This window comes from Sapajus apella, unplaced genomic scaffold, assembly GCF_009761245.1.
Source record: "Sapajus apella isolate SASKATOON/1434 unplaced genomic scaffold, GSC_monkey_1.0 scaffold119, whole genome shotgun sequence".
Classification (NCBI taxonomy): domain Eukaryota; kingdom Metazoa; phylum Chordata; class Mammalia; order Primates; family Cebidae; genus Sapajus; species Sapajus apella.
Window position 1 is genome coordinate 2521143 of NW_022437059.1, and position 14155 is coordinate 2535297.

The 14155-nt window shown below is 39.8% G+C and overlaps 1 protein-coding gene and 1 long non-coding RNA gene across 2 annotated transcripts in view; both read right to left on the reverse strand.

Moving 5' to 3' along the window:
* Nucleotides 1–14155, reverse strand: part of SPTA1 (spectrin alpha, erythrocytic 1) — a 97676-nt gene that overhangs the window by 45516 nt on the left and 38005 nt on the right. The window contains exons 19-29 of the mRNA XM_032260753.1: nt 13188–13405; nt 11970–12062; nt 10044–10181; nt 8728–8879; nt 7896–8082; nt 6699–6800; nt 5187–5278; nt 3862–4006; nt 2908–3089; nt 867–966; nt 560–757 (exon numbers count right to left, since the gene is read on the reverse strand). Of these exons, the coding sequence (XP_032116644.1) occupies nt 560–757; nt 867–966; nt 2908–3089; nt 3862–4006; nt 5187–5278; nt 6699–6800; nt 7896–8082; nt 8728–8879; nt 10044–10181; nt 11970–12062; nt 13188–13405 (1607 nt within the window). The remainder of the gene's footprint in view (nt 1–559; nt 758–866; nt 967–2907; nt 3090–3861; nt 4007–5186; nt 5279–6698; nt 6801–7895; nt 8083–8727; nt 8880–10043; nt 10182–11969; nt 12063–13187; nt 13406–14155) is intronic.
* Nucleotides 11397–11963, reverse strand: LOC116538382. The gene is made up of 2 exons (XR_004263627.1): nt 11514–11963; nt 11397–11482 (listed from the first exon to the last, which is right to left on the reverse strand). It is a non-coding gene; the product is annotated as an uncharacterized LOC116538382 (long non-coding RNA).

Here is a 14155-nt window from a genome sequence, read left to right on the forward strand (position 1 = left end):
ATTACTTAAACCTTGTTAATATTGGTTGGTCATTTCCTTAAGACTCTGTCAAATGTTATCCTTCAGGATAGGCTGTGACACAACCACTCATTTCCCCTAAAAACTGTAATCACTTATTTCTCTTTAGCTGGAAAGCACTCATACATTATGTTTTATTAATGATCATCTCACTGTAGTAGAAAAATATGTCTATATGTCTAATTTCACTATTTAAGAAATGGGACACCATCTTACTAATCTTTGTGGCACCCAGAGCCTCCACAGAGTAGTCTCAACAAAAATCAGCCAATCAATTCCTCAGTCAATCAACAAATGATAAGCAACCCAGCACATGTTCAGGACTGATCACCATCCTGTTTGGCTCTTCTAACAGGAAAGAGCAGAGAATATGACAACGATTCGTATAGAAAGCCTAGTACGATGCCAGATAATCAAGAGATGAGCTCCCTTTGTGTTTATAATGTGGAAAGTCTGGTGAGCTGAGCCTGTAATGACCACATAAAATGGCATAGAAGAAACAGACTACTCAACCTGCTTAACAACTGGGAATTTGCTGTACCTGCAAGTCCAGGCACTGGTCTAGGAACTTCTTGCGTTGTTCCCAAGCCTTCTCCAAATCATCTCTCTCTAGCCTGACAGCTTGAAGCTTTTTTTCAATTTCAGGGCTGGCACGGTGCCCACTGTCTATAAGTTCTGCACCAAAGTCCTCTAAGGCTTGGAAGGAGGGAGCCTCTGCCTCCATGTCAGCACGGTGCTCCTGTGGGAAAAAGGGGGAAGAAATCAGTGAGGCCAATTCCATTGGAGATTTTTAAATTAGTAGAGGTTTCAGGTCATATGATCAGTGGCTATGGCTTTTGTAGTTATACCCAATGTCTCTCCAGCAAGATCTCTGTGCCAGTTAAGTCTTCAGCCAGCTCCTGAGATGATACCATGCCACCAATGCTGCTGATCCAATTCTGCAGATCCCTAGATAAATAGACACATTGGGATTGACAAGAAAACCTTGCAACTTGCTACAGGGCTGTTTGTCCTACAGCTTTCCATTCTCTAGAAAACATTTCCAGCATAACATTTTTTATCTGGCTCTATATGCTTCACAAATCTTAGGTTTGCTTTTTTTATTCTATCACTTAATGACAACAACCCCTTGTGTTTGAAAGCCTCTTCACTTTTATTATCTTTTTCAATTCTTTTAGTAATCCTGCAGAGATTCTGGGATTTTTTTTGTGTTCATTATGGAGATAAAAAAAGTCAACTTAGAAAAGAGAATTAATTTGCCCATGTGATATAACTAAAAGCAGACATCTTGAATAGAACTCAGACCTCTAGAATCCTGGACTGTTACATATTTCATTACTTCTGTTGGTTCCTGTTCCTATAAATGGTTTCTAGGGCTTGAAGGTACATCTTACTACAGAGTCTCAAAGAAATCATGTCTTTCCTCTTACTTGTATTCTCAAGGGAATCTAGCACATATTTTGCCCAACACACACATACACGTATAGGCAGGTGTCCACACTGCTGATTAAATCAAGGCCTATGTCCCTGTCCTTTTAGTAGTCAGGAAGTTAGACAAGGAAAACTAATGCCTATCTTCCTAAAAGGCAAATTTTAACCATGCATTAACTTTAAAGCATACTTGATGGATAAATTAAGCATCTCATAAAGAATGTCATTACTCTTGTTTGCTCAATAGGAATCCTTAGCTCTAGAGAAGAGAGGTCTCTTCTTTTGCAAATTCATGTATTCAAGCCATTAAGTTTTACTGGGTGCTTACTAAGTACCAAATATTGTGAAAAAGACACATCTATGCTTTCTAGGAACTCACACTTTACATTAAAAATGGGAAAAAAATATAAAGGCAAACAGAGCATAGGCACTAATAGCAATTAAAAAAACCTGAAAGCAAAAGTATCATAAAGGGGTAAAATAAGATATTAATGTTGCTCAGGGCCTGGGAACACTACTTTGAAATACTGAGGAGTATAGCTTCATAAAGGGAAGGAGGAAGCATCGGAATGGGTGTGGGTGCTATTTATTTAAACTGCGTCAAAAACTATAGCTTTTCAGCGCTGAACTGGGGAAGGGATTTCTAAGAGTAACCACAGTCATTTGCCAAAATTTGCCTCTTTTTTTCTGGAAAAGCATTGAAAGCTACAACTTCCTGGATCCTCTAATGCTCCTCCCAGCGGACTGATGTGATGGAGCAGAATATGGGAAGTGTTGCACAAAGTATATGTTTGTGAGGTGAATTTTGGATTGTGATAACGTCTAGACTTTAGCAAGATATTGACAATTCTCTGGAATTTGTTCCCAATATTTCTTAGTTTATCTCTCACTACCTTCTCCTTACCACCCCTGCCCCTGAACATGTTCTTATTCCTATTCTTTTCTTATGATTGTGTCTTTGTTTGCCTAGTTCAGTCTACATGAATTGTTTTCTCTTCTGTTAAAATTTTGACTAATAAGATGTAATAAAAGACTATCTACAGTGCATCATCTATTCTACTCAACTCTGAATTCCCACTGCTGTTTGTTAGAATGTGTGATTTGGGCCTCATTATGTTCTATCATAGTTATTTGTATCCAGCAGAATATTGAATATAGTAGAAGACTGAATACTACTGTCTCTTCAGTAGAACAGAACTCCAATACCATACAACATAGTACCTTATATACAGTACACATTTACAGAAGCTTACTTAATTGGCTTAGATGGCTTCATATTCTTTCAAAGTTTGCATTTTATTGCTTCAGGTATCAAACCTGAAATTTTTATGCCTTGCAAGAGGTGAGACTTGAACATATTAGTGACCTCCAAACCCAGCAGTGAACATCATCTGTACCTAGATTGCTCTTAGACAGTCTACTTAGGTACCAGACATAGAATTACCCATCCCACTCTACCTGGCTTTGCTGAGGAACAGATAGAATTTCTGGGCTTCATTTAGGTTCTCCTTACGATCCTTTGTACGCCCCTGCAGATCATCCCAGGCCTCATTCAGCTCCATCCTCTGTCTCTGAAGGTCCTCACTGGCATCTGGATGGGACTCACAGAGCCGCTCTGCTGTCTCCCCCAATATGATCACCTGGGGAGGTGCAATAGCTCTGATAATCAGCCTACAGATGCACCCAAGTCTTAGCAAAAGGAGAGTCCTGAGTCCCAGTATTCAGTTCCCCAAATAGACATCAGTGATGTACAAGCATACCATAATAATTTATAAAATAATATCAACATTTTAGTCCACATAACTCCCCGAGGTAGTCACAATTGGCATTACCATGCTTCTTTTTAAGAATAAGAGGGATGTGGGGAATAGTGGTTAAGTGACTCTGCTGGTTAGTGGCATCCTCAGTTAGGAAACCCAAGAGTCTTGATTCTTCATGTGAGGAGATTCTTTTTGCTCTGCATAATAATGCCAAGCCTCTGAGTGTACCCAGCAAGCTCCAGAGTACACTTTTGTGTTAAAACAGAATTAAACTCATTCAATTCCCTGCTAAGAAAAACATGCACCATGCTCAGGCATTGGCCTGACGATCCTGGGTATGGACATTTGCTATTTCTCCTGGGCTACTGGCCTCCATCTAGCTGCCACAAGTTTGTAACCTACTAAAGATGCAAGGGGATATAGGGTGCTCACTCAGACAGCAGGAGTTTAATAGTTTCCCCATGTTAACAGTCATGGGGCGTAACCGTTTCACGGTCTCGCCTTAGTGAGAGAGTACAAGAACAAATATTGCACAAGACAAAGAGAAATATAAGAATAAGAGACTGGGGAAGAGAACCAAAGAAGGGGGCATGGGTATAGGGCTAAATGCAAAGTGGAAAGTGTTGGAAAAGCTTTGAAGGACATGTCTCACCTTATCTCCCAGGGGTGTGAGGTCCCTTTCAAAGCCCTTATGCTGTCGCTGAAGAGCCTGAACACTGAACAGATCTGAGCCAGGGTCTGCGGCACTGAGGGCCTGGCACTTCTTCTCAATCTGCTCCTTCGTATCACCTGCTTCTCTGGTATACAAGAGAGCAGAGAGTTTAAAAGTAAGGATATGTACCAGAGGCAGGCTAAAGGGGCTCACAAGAAAGTTATCATCACTACCACTCCCCACCTTCCCACCTCCACCTCCACCAATCACCATCATTCTTTTTTATGTGCTAGAAACTTAGCCTCATTTAATCTTCACAACTCCTAGAGTCATAGTTACTATTCCCATTCCCATTATACAAATCACAAAGCTGAGGACTGAAGAGGATATGTATTTTCTCAAGATTATATCACTGCTGAATGGTGGAGCCTAAGCTTGAACCAGGAGATCTGACGGTTGTCACATGCTTAACCATCACATTTCATAGCTTTCTATCTTAAGCGTTCTGAACACCCAGACCTGTTGGAGTCTCAGTTTTTCCTTCCCTGTATCATCAAAAATACATTTATACACAGTAAAGGTGTTTGATTTCTGTTTTCTTTGTTTGTTTACTTGTTTGTATGTGTCTTTGTGATTCTCAGTTTGAAAATCAAACAGGAAAAATATTGAATGAGCTGTTAGTCAATGTGATGTCTGTTGCCCTCTACTGTCGACTTCTAGTTCAGAAATGTAATTACTTAAACCTCTTGTTTCAAGTTTCTTTCTTTCTGTTTTGATTTTAAAGGCAGGGGTCTCACTCTGTTGCAATAGGCTGGAGTGCAATGGCGTGATCAAGGCTCACAGTAGCCTCAGCCACCTGGGCTCAAGTGATTCTCCCAGCTCAGCCTCCCAAGTATCTGGGACCACAGACCTGTGCCACCACATTGGGCTAATTTTTTTATTTTTAATTTTTTTGTAGAGATGATGTTTTGCTTTGTTGCCCAGGTTGGTCTCCAATTCCCGGCCTAAAGCAATTATCCTGCCTCGCTGGGATTATAGCTGTGAGCCACTGCACTCAGCCTGTTTTATTCATTCTCATGGAAATATATATAGACTTCTAATTATGTTCCAAGGCCCAAGCCTAGGCATTAGAAAATTGAAGTTCATTGTCTGAAAGTGTCCTGTTTGCAAAGTGAGAATTAAACTACTAAAAAACCTAATTTTCCATTGGCACATTGTCTCGATCTCAGGAAAAAAGATTATACTGATATCTATGGTTCCACTTAGAAGTTTTTTTTTTGAGTGGGTTTTAAGGCAGCACTGCTCTTTAGAGTTAAAATTCTTACCTGTGAAACATCTCAACAGCATAGGCACTGCCCAGCAGTTGCCGCTGTTCATCTGCAAGCCTCTGCAAGGAGCCCCAGCGGGCATTCAAATCCTAGAAGAGGCAAAAACACCAGACTTGAGACAGAGAACTAATGCGCATAGCTCAGTGGTGTCTGAAGACCAGGCGAGATTAAAACCATAGTTGCTCTTATGTTATTTTCTTCAGAAATTGCATAGCTTTGCTTCTTTCTTGGTCAGCTTGAGCCTGGGCCTCATTTTTGCCAGTGCAGCAGAGAAGGGGATTTCTTCCCAAACTGATGTTCCAGGGTGACAGCATCAACTCTGGGGCAGTAATCAATGCTTGCTATTACAGAGACTACACTGTAAACTCCAAAAGAATGAGTGGAAAGTGTTGCCTTGGTAATTAGAAATGATCACATTTCTCTAACACAAACAGTTCTGTATCCTGAACTGAATAAACTGAGTAGACTCATAAAGCCCTATTTTCTATAGGGGGTAAGTACATTGCTCCCCTCCACATTTCTTCTCCCTCTTATCCCACAACAACCACTACAACAAGAGGTAGAAAACTCATCCTCACTGGCTTATGGCAATCCAGAGAACTAGATTGAACATTTATTAATGTTCTTTAGATCTTTTATGGAATCATAGACCAGATCTGAATCAGGTCAAGAATGGCCTCTCCCACATTTCTACTGACCTGTATTCTCCTTCTTCAGTATGTTGATCAGAACCTGGGTCTTCCAGTAAACTTTATTAATCAACCTCTTCCCACTGCCATAGATTCCTTGTCTGCATGTTCTTTGCATTCATGTAATTGAGAATTTCTTGTGTGTGTCAGTGAGAGGGAGGTGAGTATGTGTTCTAATTTCAGAATTTTAGGTCAGTCCAAATGTATATATTCTAAAATTGCAATTCAAATTCAATTATATTATTGGGTTTAGATGTAAGGAAAAAAACATTATGTTTAATTTGGTATAGCCTGGTACAGAAGATTAAAAGGAAATTTGGATATTGTAATTTGGACATCACGCTATCAAATACTTGCTTTTCAGATGTGGAAACTGAGGTTTGTAGAAATGAAGAGACTTGTCTGAGGACACACAATCAGACAAGAATAGAGGTATGAACTTAAATCGAATTGACCTCATGTCCAGTGTAATATTATCTAAACTTCCTAATACTGCCTCTGAAAGCAACATATGAATTTCTGCTACCAATACTTTTGTCTCCTTTCCCACTCCATCCATGAAGGGACATATGTGAAGGCATGGAGAGCACTCAATATACGTTAACAAATGAGCCTGCTTGAATTAAGTTAATTTAGTCAACAAAAATATATGGACTATTTGGGCTATTGTCTTTGGCCTTTCCTGTGGCCAATTCCATACTGCTGTTACCTTCTGCATGTTCCAGTGGATATGCAGAATATAATGTTGCATGTTTTAGTGAAATGAGGACTCCCAAACCCCAACCTGGTAGGGAGGAGGAATGGACGGAGCCTTAGTTACCTGCTGAATTTGAGCTCCTTCCGGTGTTAGAAGTCCTTCAAATAGTAGATCATCAGCTACCTTGTTGATATCCCTTAGCCGAGGTTCATTGGTCTTCAAATCCTGAATGCGCAAATTCATCCAAAGAAGCATAAATACCCTCATCAAGAATCTGCCATACTTACCTGTCCACCTCTGCCCCTACTTGGCTAAATAGCAAAACATTGCTAACCTCACCTGTAATACACACCAAGCTCCCTTCCTCCAATCCACTACTGAGAAGAGTATCCTTAAAGGCCTTGACAACTAGTGGCTATCCAAAACTTGTCAAGAGAACTATTATTTATCTGCAGTATGAAGCATAGTTACTTTTCTAGGTTTCTTAAAATCTCTCCAGGATTAAGTTATACCACTAGAGGGATTGATACCTGAGCTGTGGAACATCCTTTTCTACCAGTACAAACTCCAGCTTTATATAATTTCATTAACTGAGTTATTATCTGCCTATATTATAAGATATTGTAAGAAACAGCTCTAAGGAGGGTTATCCCACTCTCTCCCCTCCACCCCACCCTCTCTATCTTTCTCTTTCTCTCTCTCTCTGTGTGTGTGTTTGTGTGTGTGCTTGTGTCTGTGTGTGTGTGTGTGTGTTGAATCCCATGTGGAAGATATCAACAGAAAAAGAAAGAAAAGAAGGAATGAACACTCATTGCTAGTTAAGATAATGGAAAAAGGATGTTGAAAGGGTTTTAGGTAGGCAAAAACTTAGAAACTCTTTGTCAAGTCAGGTTTTTGTCAAGTCCCTTTTCCACCCAAACTCTGCCCCATAATTAAACTGTGCACATGGTCCAACAACACCTCATCTTAACCTGGGCATTAGACACAAAGTATAGCACAGGGCAAGTTGTGAATAATTTAGGAAGACCAGCACTCCAGTCAAGATTTTGGAGTGGCAGGGACTGAAGGCTGCAGTTAGGGTAACTAGTTTTCTCTGCATTTCCCTTCCAGCTATTGACAACTACAATACCCAGAGGGAGCTCTGAGCCACGGAGCTGTCAATAGCTTTGGGGAGAACATTTAACAGTGTGAAATAAATTATTTTTATTTATTTATTTATTTTAATTTTATTTTTTTAAGATCACGTAGACTAAGCTTCGGGGTAAAAGGGAACAATGGCAACCTTCAAAAAGGTGTCTGGAGAAGGCTCCTCTTTCTCACCTTTTGGAACTCATCAAACTTTTTCTGCAGCTCCCAAACATCATCTAGTTCCACCCCAGTATTTTCTGCCTTTTTCTCTTGAATCCATTCCAACATATCTCCTGCCTCATAGGCCAAAAAAAATTCATTGTAACGTTGCAACAGACGACGTCTGCGGTCTTCTGCGCGATCCAAGAGGGAGCGGTACCTGGATGGAGAAGTCAAGAAAATGGGAAATGTGGAATAAAAGAAAGAAAAGTGGAACAAAAGAAGGAGGAAATATAGAAGAACAGAGGCTGAGGGAAAAACATAGAGAAAAAAGGGACAAAAATGAAAGGAAAAAACAAAAGCAAAAGAACGGTAGAAGAGAGGAGGAAAATGAAATAGAAGGGAAACAGCCTTCAGGGCAGAAAGATAAACACATAATATCATACTTAAAAATAATAAAAATGCCAGTGACCCAATAGTACGGCTGGCAACATTCCTTTCTCATTTCATCAAAGTGACATTTTTACATGAAAATTGACAATTAGATGTGAAAAGCCTGGTGTAGTAAATGAAGTTCATACAGATGTCAGGAGACTTTTTAATAACCTTGAAAGAATGAGGGGCAGGAATCAGAAAAGCCCTGTTCAGTGTCTGACGTCAGGAAATTGATGGAACAATTCTGGGGTTGCCTTTCCTCATAAAGAAGCCAAAATATTTAAGGGATTCTAAGTTTACTTTCAATTCTTAAAGTCTTTAAATTTTCCATGGCATCTCTAATCTAACAGACGCAGGGTCATGAGAAGAATGTTTTCGGCCACAAATGTCTGGCCACATGCTGTTCAGTTCTCCAGGCTCCAGAACTTACTGGTTCTCAATCTGCTCCTGGCGTTCAGTGATGTTGCCTGGCTCTTCTCGTCGCCGCTGTGGGAGCATTGGAAACTCATCATGGGCCAGTCTCTTGACATAAACCGCTGGGACAAAGCCCTGATGATCGTCAGCTTCCACCTTCCACCAGTCCTGAAGGGAGAGCAGATCCCCACTCCTTCATTAATTCTTGGAAAAGCCACAATGGGAAAGGCTTCAACACTAACTCTCTTGGCACAGGTACAGGTTAATGGCAAAGATAAGCTAACTGTCTAATGGGTGGCACATAATTTTCATATATGACCAAGAAATTCAATGAGAAATTGCACAGACAAGCCCCTAAAATCAAGAATTTGATACCTAATGTTAGGCCCTTAACTTTGGAGGGATTTTCAAACAACGAGGACAGCTCTTTTAATGACGGGGCAGTTTGTTCTCAGGAATTTACAAAAAAAACACATGGAGCCAGGCTCCAGCTGGACTTCTTGGCAGTGGAGCGTCTGTGTAGGAGGATATTGCTCAAAAATTTCTTCTCCTCTGTTCTTCTTCCACAGGTCTGAAAAATGTGAATTCCTCTGAAATTCATATACCTAAGTGTTGTTTTATTTTTTAACTGTTGCTAGATCTACTAATACTTGGAGGTTAATTTCCTCAAAAAATAATAAAGAGGACATATTATTTGATAATGAAAACTCTGCCTCTCCGAACTATTTTCTTTTCTTCTTAAAAATTTTGCCCAAACTTCCTAAAAAATAGCCCAAACTATTTTCTTTTCTTCTTAAAAATTTTTGTAGGTTAATTAGGTATTAGATATAAAAATTACTTGAGTTCTTATGAAAAATGTATTTTAAAATCCCAACCAATATTTTATCACTGTTCTCCCAGGCACAAGATCTAAAGAAAATCAATAAAAGACTCATCTTTTAGTAGGCTCCTTCTAACCCCAGACACTGTTGTTTTATCACCAGGAATACTGGCACAGAAGAGGAACAAGTAAAGAGAAAGAAAGAAAGGTACAGCTTAGTCCTTGAAATATATTATAGAATTTCCAGTCATACTTTCTATATCTTTGGGTTAATTATATAACTTCCATTCTTTATGATTTTAACTGCAACATCAGGATTATAATTCCTAAAGATATGTGTAGGGTCCTGCAAAATACATAGAGGAAAATTACTACTTAATCAGTCACAGTTATTTAGGAATTAAAGTAATCAAAAAAATGTTGGGTGGTGAAAATATGAATATCTGGCAGGACTGGGAGAGATGGTTCTGAAAGAGCCACTTTTTGATGGAAAGAGTAGAAGAAAAAGTCACCTTATTGATGGAACTGAGCAGTGTTAAGACATCACCTTTCTTCATGGTGACTTCTCGGGGGCTGCGGGCCTGGAAGTCATATAAAGCCATGACCCTTTGTTCTCCAGCAGCTCCCTCCACTGGTGCGGACTGTTGTTGCTGGACAAAATCAGGAAGCAGGTGTCAGTCACATTGGAAATATCTCCCTGTGCAGCCTACCAAGGGCATGCAGTCCCCTGTGCTTCCCAGAAGAAAAGAGCCTCTGGGTGGACCCTTTTACATGGTTGCAGAGATTAAAGTAGGTGGTCTTTTTCAGAGAGACTGCTCCATTCTGACACTTATCAAGGGGACAGGAAGGCTGGGAACTATAAACCCAGAACAAGGAAGCAAATACACAGTTTGTCAGAAACGTATTAATTAAATACTCTAAGCCATCAGTTCTTAAAATGGGAGGAGTGTATTTTAAGAAATGTACTCTTTTAAGAAGGTCTAAAAGGATTATACACATCAACATTTCAGAAAATTGTTTGAGAAAGTGAAAGACCCACTGTCTGTCATCGCCTTTCCCTGTGCCTCCACGGATAATTCTTCCCACTCCTTCTGGCCTTTAAGTTACTATATCAAGAGCTCTGGACCTTCTATTTGAGGGATGAGTGATTAAAAGCACAGGAAAAGCCACAGAATTTCAAAATTGAGAACAATAACTGAGATCATTAAAAATATTTTGTGCCTCTGTTTAGTAAGCAGCCTGCATTGGTAGAATTTTCTTTGACTTGGACTTTCTGCCAATATCACGTCGCTGAGAAATGAAGCAAAGCATAACCCCTCTTCCTAAGGAATGACCCGCCCCTTCCTCAGATTGGAGTTGAAGGTGCACTTCCCCCTCTGATGTCATATCCTTTAGGTAACGTGTTTCCTCATACCATACAATGTATGCATTCATCTGTTCTCGTTTAGGCACCCACTGTGCAGAGCCTGGTGAAGACACAGCATAGAGGCCTGTAAATGTACACTGACTTGACAGGTTGAGTCTGTGTCTCTTGTTTACTCCGGATGTGCAGATTAACAACCTTTCATTAGAAAGAATTCCTTCAAGGTAAGAATTATGTCTCTTTTTTTTAACCACTACATTCAGGAGACACTGTTATAACATTTATTTGATTCCAGTTCGATTAATCTTCATGACACCCCACTTCGCCTTATACCTGAGCCATTCTTATATTCTCAACCAATTGCATCTTCCATTCTCACGTTCTTACCCAACCGCATTTGCCACAAAACTAGTGCCTCGGTGCATTTGCTCTCACGGCTTATTGACTAGAAAAACCCTTCTCCTCTTTCCCTGTACGGTAAACCACCCATCTTTTTTTCTTTAATTCAGATAAGATGGTTTCCCTCAGCTATGAACATTTTCCTATTTTCCAGCACTGTTATTTCAAGAGAACACAAGAGTCCTTTCTCTGAGACTCTTTGTCCCGTTCATATATCTACAACATGCACTTACTGTTAAATCTCTGGGCTTCTAATAGACTGTAATTTTTCTTCAAATCAGGATTTCTTATTCATACTTGCATATAGTAGCCATTGAATAAGTGTTGACATGAAACGTTAAGAAACAAAGGAAGGGAATAAAGAAAAAGATAAGAAGAGATACAAATGAAGAAAAGAAAGAAAGAAAGAAGGGTAGAAATATAAAAGGAAGGAAAGAGGAAAGCCAAAAATACATCAATGAACCATGATACTATTTATCAAAAATTTCTTTTGGACAAAGTCACCTTTGGACTAAATTGCAGATGCTACAGTTCCTGCAATATAAACGTCACAGAACTTAGTGTTTTCTTTGTCACTGTTTTTGGGGTTGTGGAAAGTAAAATGTCAATAATAACGACAATTTCTTTTTCTCTGTGGTGGGAAGTGTGTATCCTGACATCAGTAAGTTAGTCTTACCTGGCACGCTTCTGCCTGATTTCGTAGAGCTTCCATACTGTTTCCGAATGCATTGAGATCCAATAGAAAGGCCTCATGCTTCTTTAGAAGAGCCTGGATTTATTGATGGAAGATCATCAGAATGAATATAGGAGGAACACTATTATTTTAACCACTATTATTTTGGGTTATGCTGTTTGTCTTCAATCCTGGTAAAAGCCACTTTCCATCTATTATAAAGTTCTTTTTAACCCTAAATTTGCAAGCCTTAAGAAAATGGGAGTTAATAAGTTGTAATTTCAATATGTTTACTAAAATCAAAATTAACTCAAATTTGCAAAAGTATTTTTATCAATAAGATTATAGCTGAAAAGCGGATGCTGTTGATATCGTTACTTTGATAAACATTAGCATAACTTAACTTAAAAAGTGTGTGCCAATTCTTTCTAGTGCCAAAGGTTTGGGAAGTACTATACCAGCTTCCTACAGGACAATGAGCAAAACAAATAAATAGATATAAAGTGTGATTATCACCTCTGAGGTTTTTCCTGCCTCAACATATCTGTCCAATTTTATTTTAATAAAGTAATTAAGGTGTCTATATCTTAAAACCACGATCGGATTATAAAAGCTCAAGGTTGGCCAGGCGCAGTGGCTCACACCTGTAATCCCAGCACTTTGGGAGGCCAAGGCGGGTGGATCACAAGGTCAAGAGATCGAGACCATCCTGGCCAACATGGTGAAACCTCGTCTCTACTAAAAATACAAAAATTAGCCAGGCGTTTGGCAGGCACCTGTAGTCTCAGCTACTTGGGAGGCTGAGGTGGAAGAATGGCTTGAACCCGGGAGGCAGAGGTTGCAGTGAGCCGAGACTGTGCCACTGTGCTCCAGCCTGGCAACAGAGCAAGACTCCATCTCAAAAAAAAAAAAAAAAAAAAAGGCCCAAGGTTTGCGAGGAATAGTATAGAACAACGACTTCTCTATGTTTCTGGTTTTTTTTTTTTTTTTTTTTTTTTTAGAATGTATGAATCTCTGTGGGATGAGAAAATGTGGTGTACCTTTCGGGATTCCTGTCAACTCCGAGGAAGTCTCAGCAGATGAAGGCCAAACGCGGTAACTCTGGAAACCGCAAATAATCTAGCAAAATCTGTAGCTGTCCCACCACCTAAGCAAACCCTAAATTGATAATGTGGTTGCATTTGTTGAGGATTCACGATGTTAAACCCACTCCCACCTTACCCCAACCGCTTCTTCATCAGCCCCATAGTTAGTATTGTCTACAATAGGCTCCTTCTCTCTGATCCATGTTTCTGCTTCATGCAGGTCAGCCAGGTACTGCTGGAACTGGACATTGGCTTCCAGATCATTTTGTCGCCTAGCAGCTCTAGCACGGAGAGACTCCATATTCTGGTTCAAACTCTCGACCCTAGAGGCCACATCTTCTGCAGCAAAGTGTCCTATGGAGTAGTTACAGAAAAGGTGAGAATGATCATCATGAATGTTTACTGTACTCTCATCCTTTTGGTATCTTGAAAAAGAGAAATGAAGTTATAAGGATGATACCTTATTTAGTCAACATTATATTTTTCTTGAGTTACCTGGGAATTTAAATATCCTAAGTGAGATTAAGTGGCAATACTTATGAATGGGAGATAGGCGTGTGGTGCTGAATAGGTTGGTATAGTCTGACAAATACAGACTTGAAAACAGAATACGAATGTGTGGGTGATGTTCAGAGTTCCAAAATCGTGTCTTCTTTAGATTAAGCAGAAAAATCAGCAGATTTCCATTTCTGCCGATAAAGAATTTATCATTATAATTGCTCTTCTACCCTAAACAACTAAAAAACAGTACAAACCTGGAAACCATCACTCTCAGCAAACTGACACAAGAGCAGAAGATCAAACACCGCATGTTCTCACTCATAGGCGGGTGTTGAACAATGAGAACACACGGACACAGGGAGAGGAGCACTACACACTGCGGTCTGTCAGGGGGAAATAGGGGAGGGACAGTGGGAGATGGGGAGTTGGTGAGAGAGAGCATGGGGAAAAATGCCGGATATAGGTGAAGGGGAGGGAGGCAGCAAATCACACTGCCATGTGTGTACCTATGCAACAATCTTACCTATTCTTCACATGTACCTCAAAACCTAAAATGCAAAAAAAAAAAAGACAGAAAAAGTAATAAAATAAATAAAAAACAGT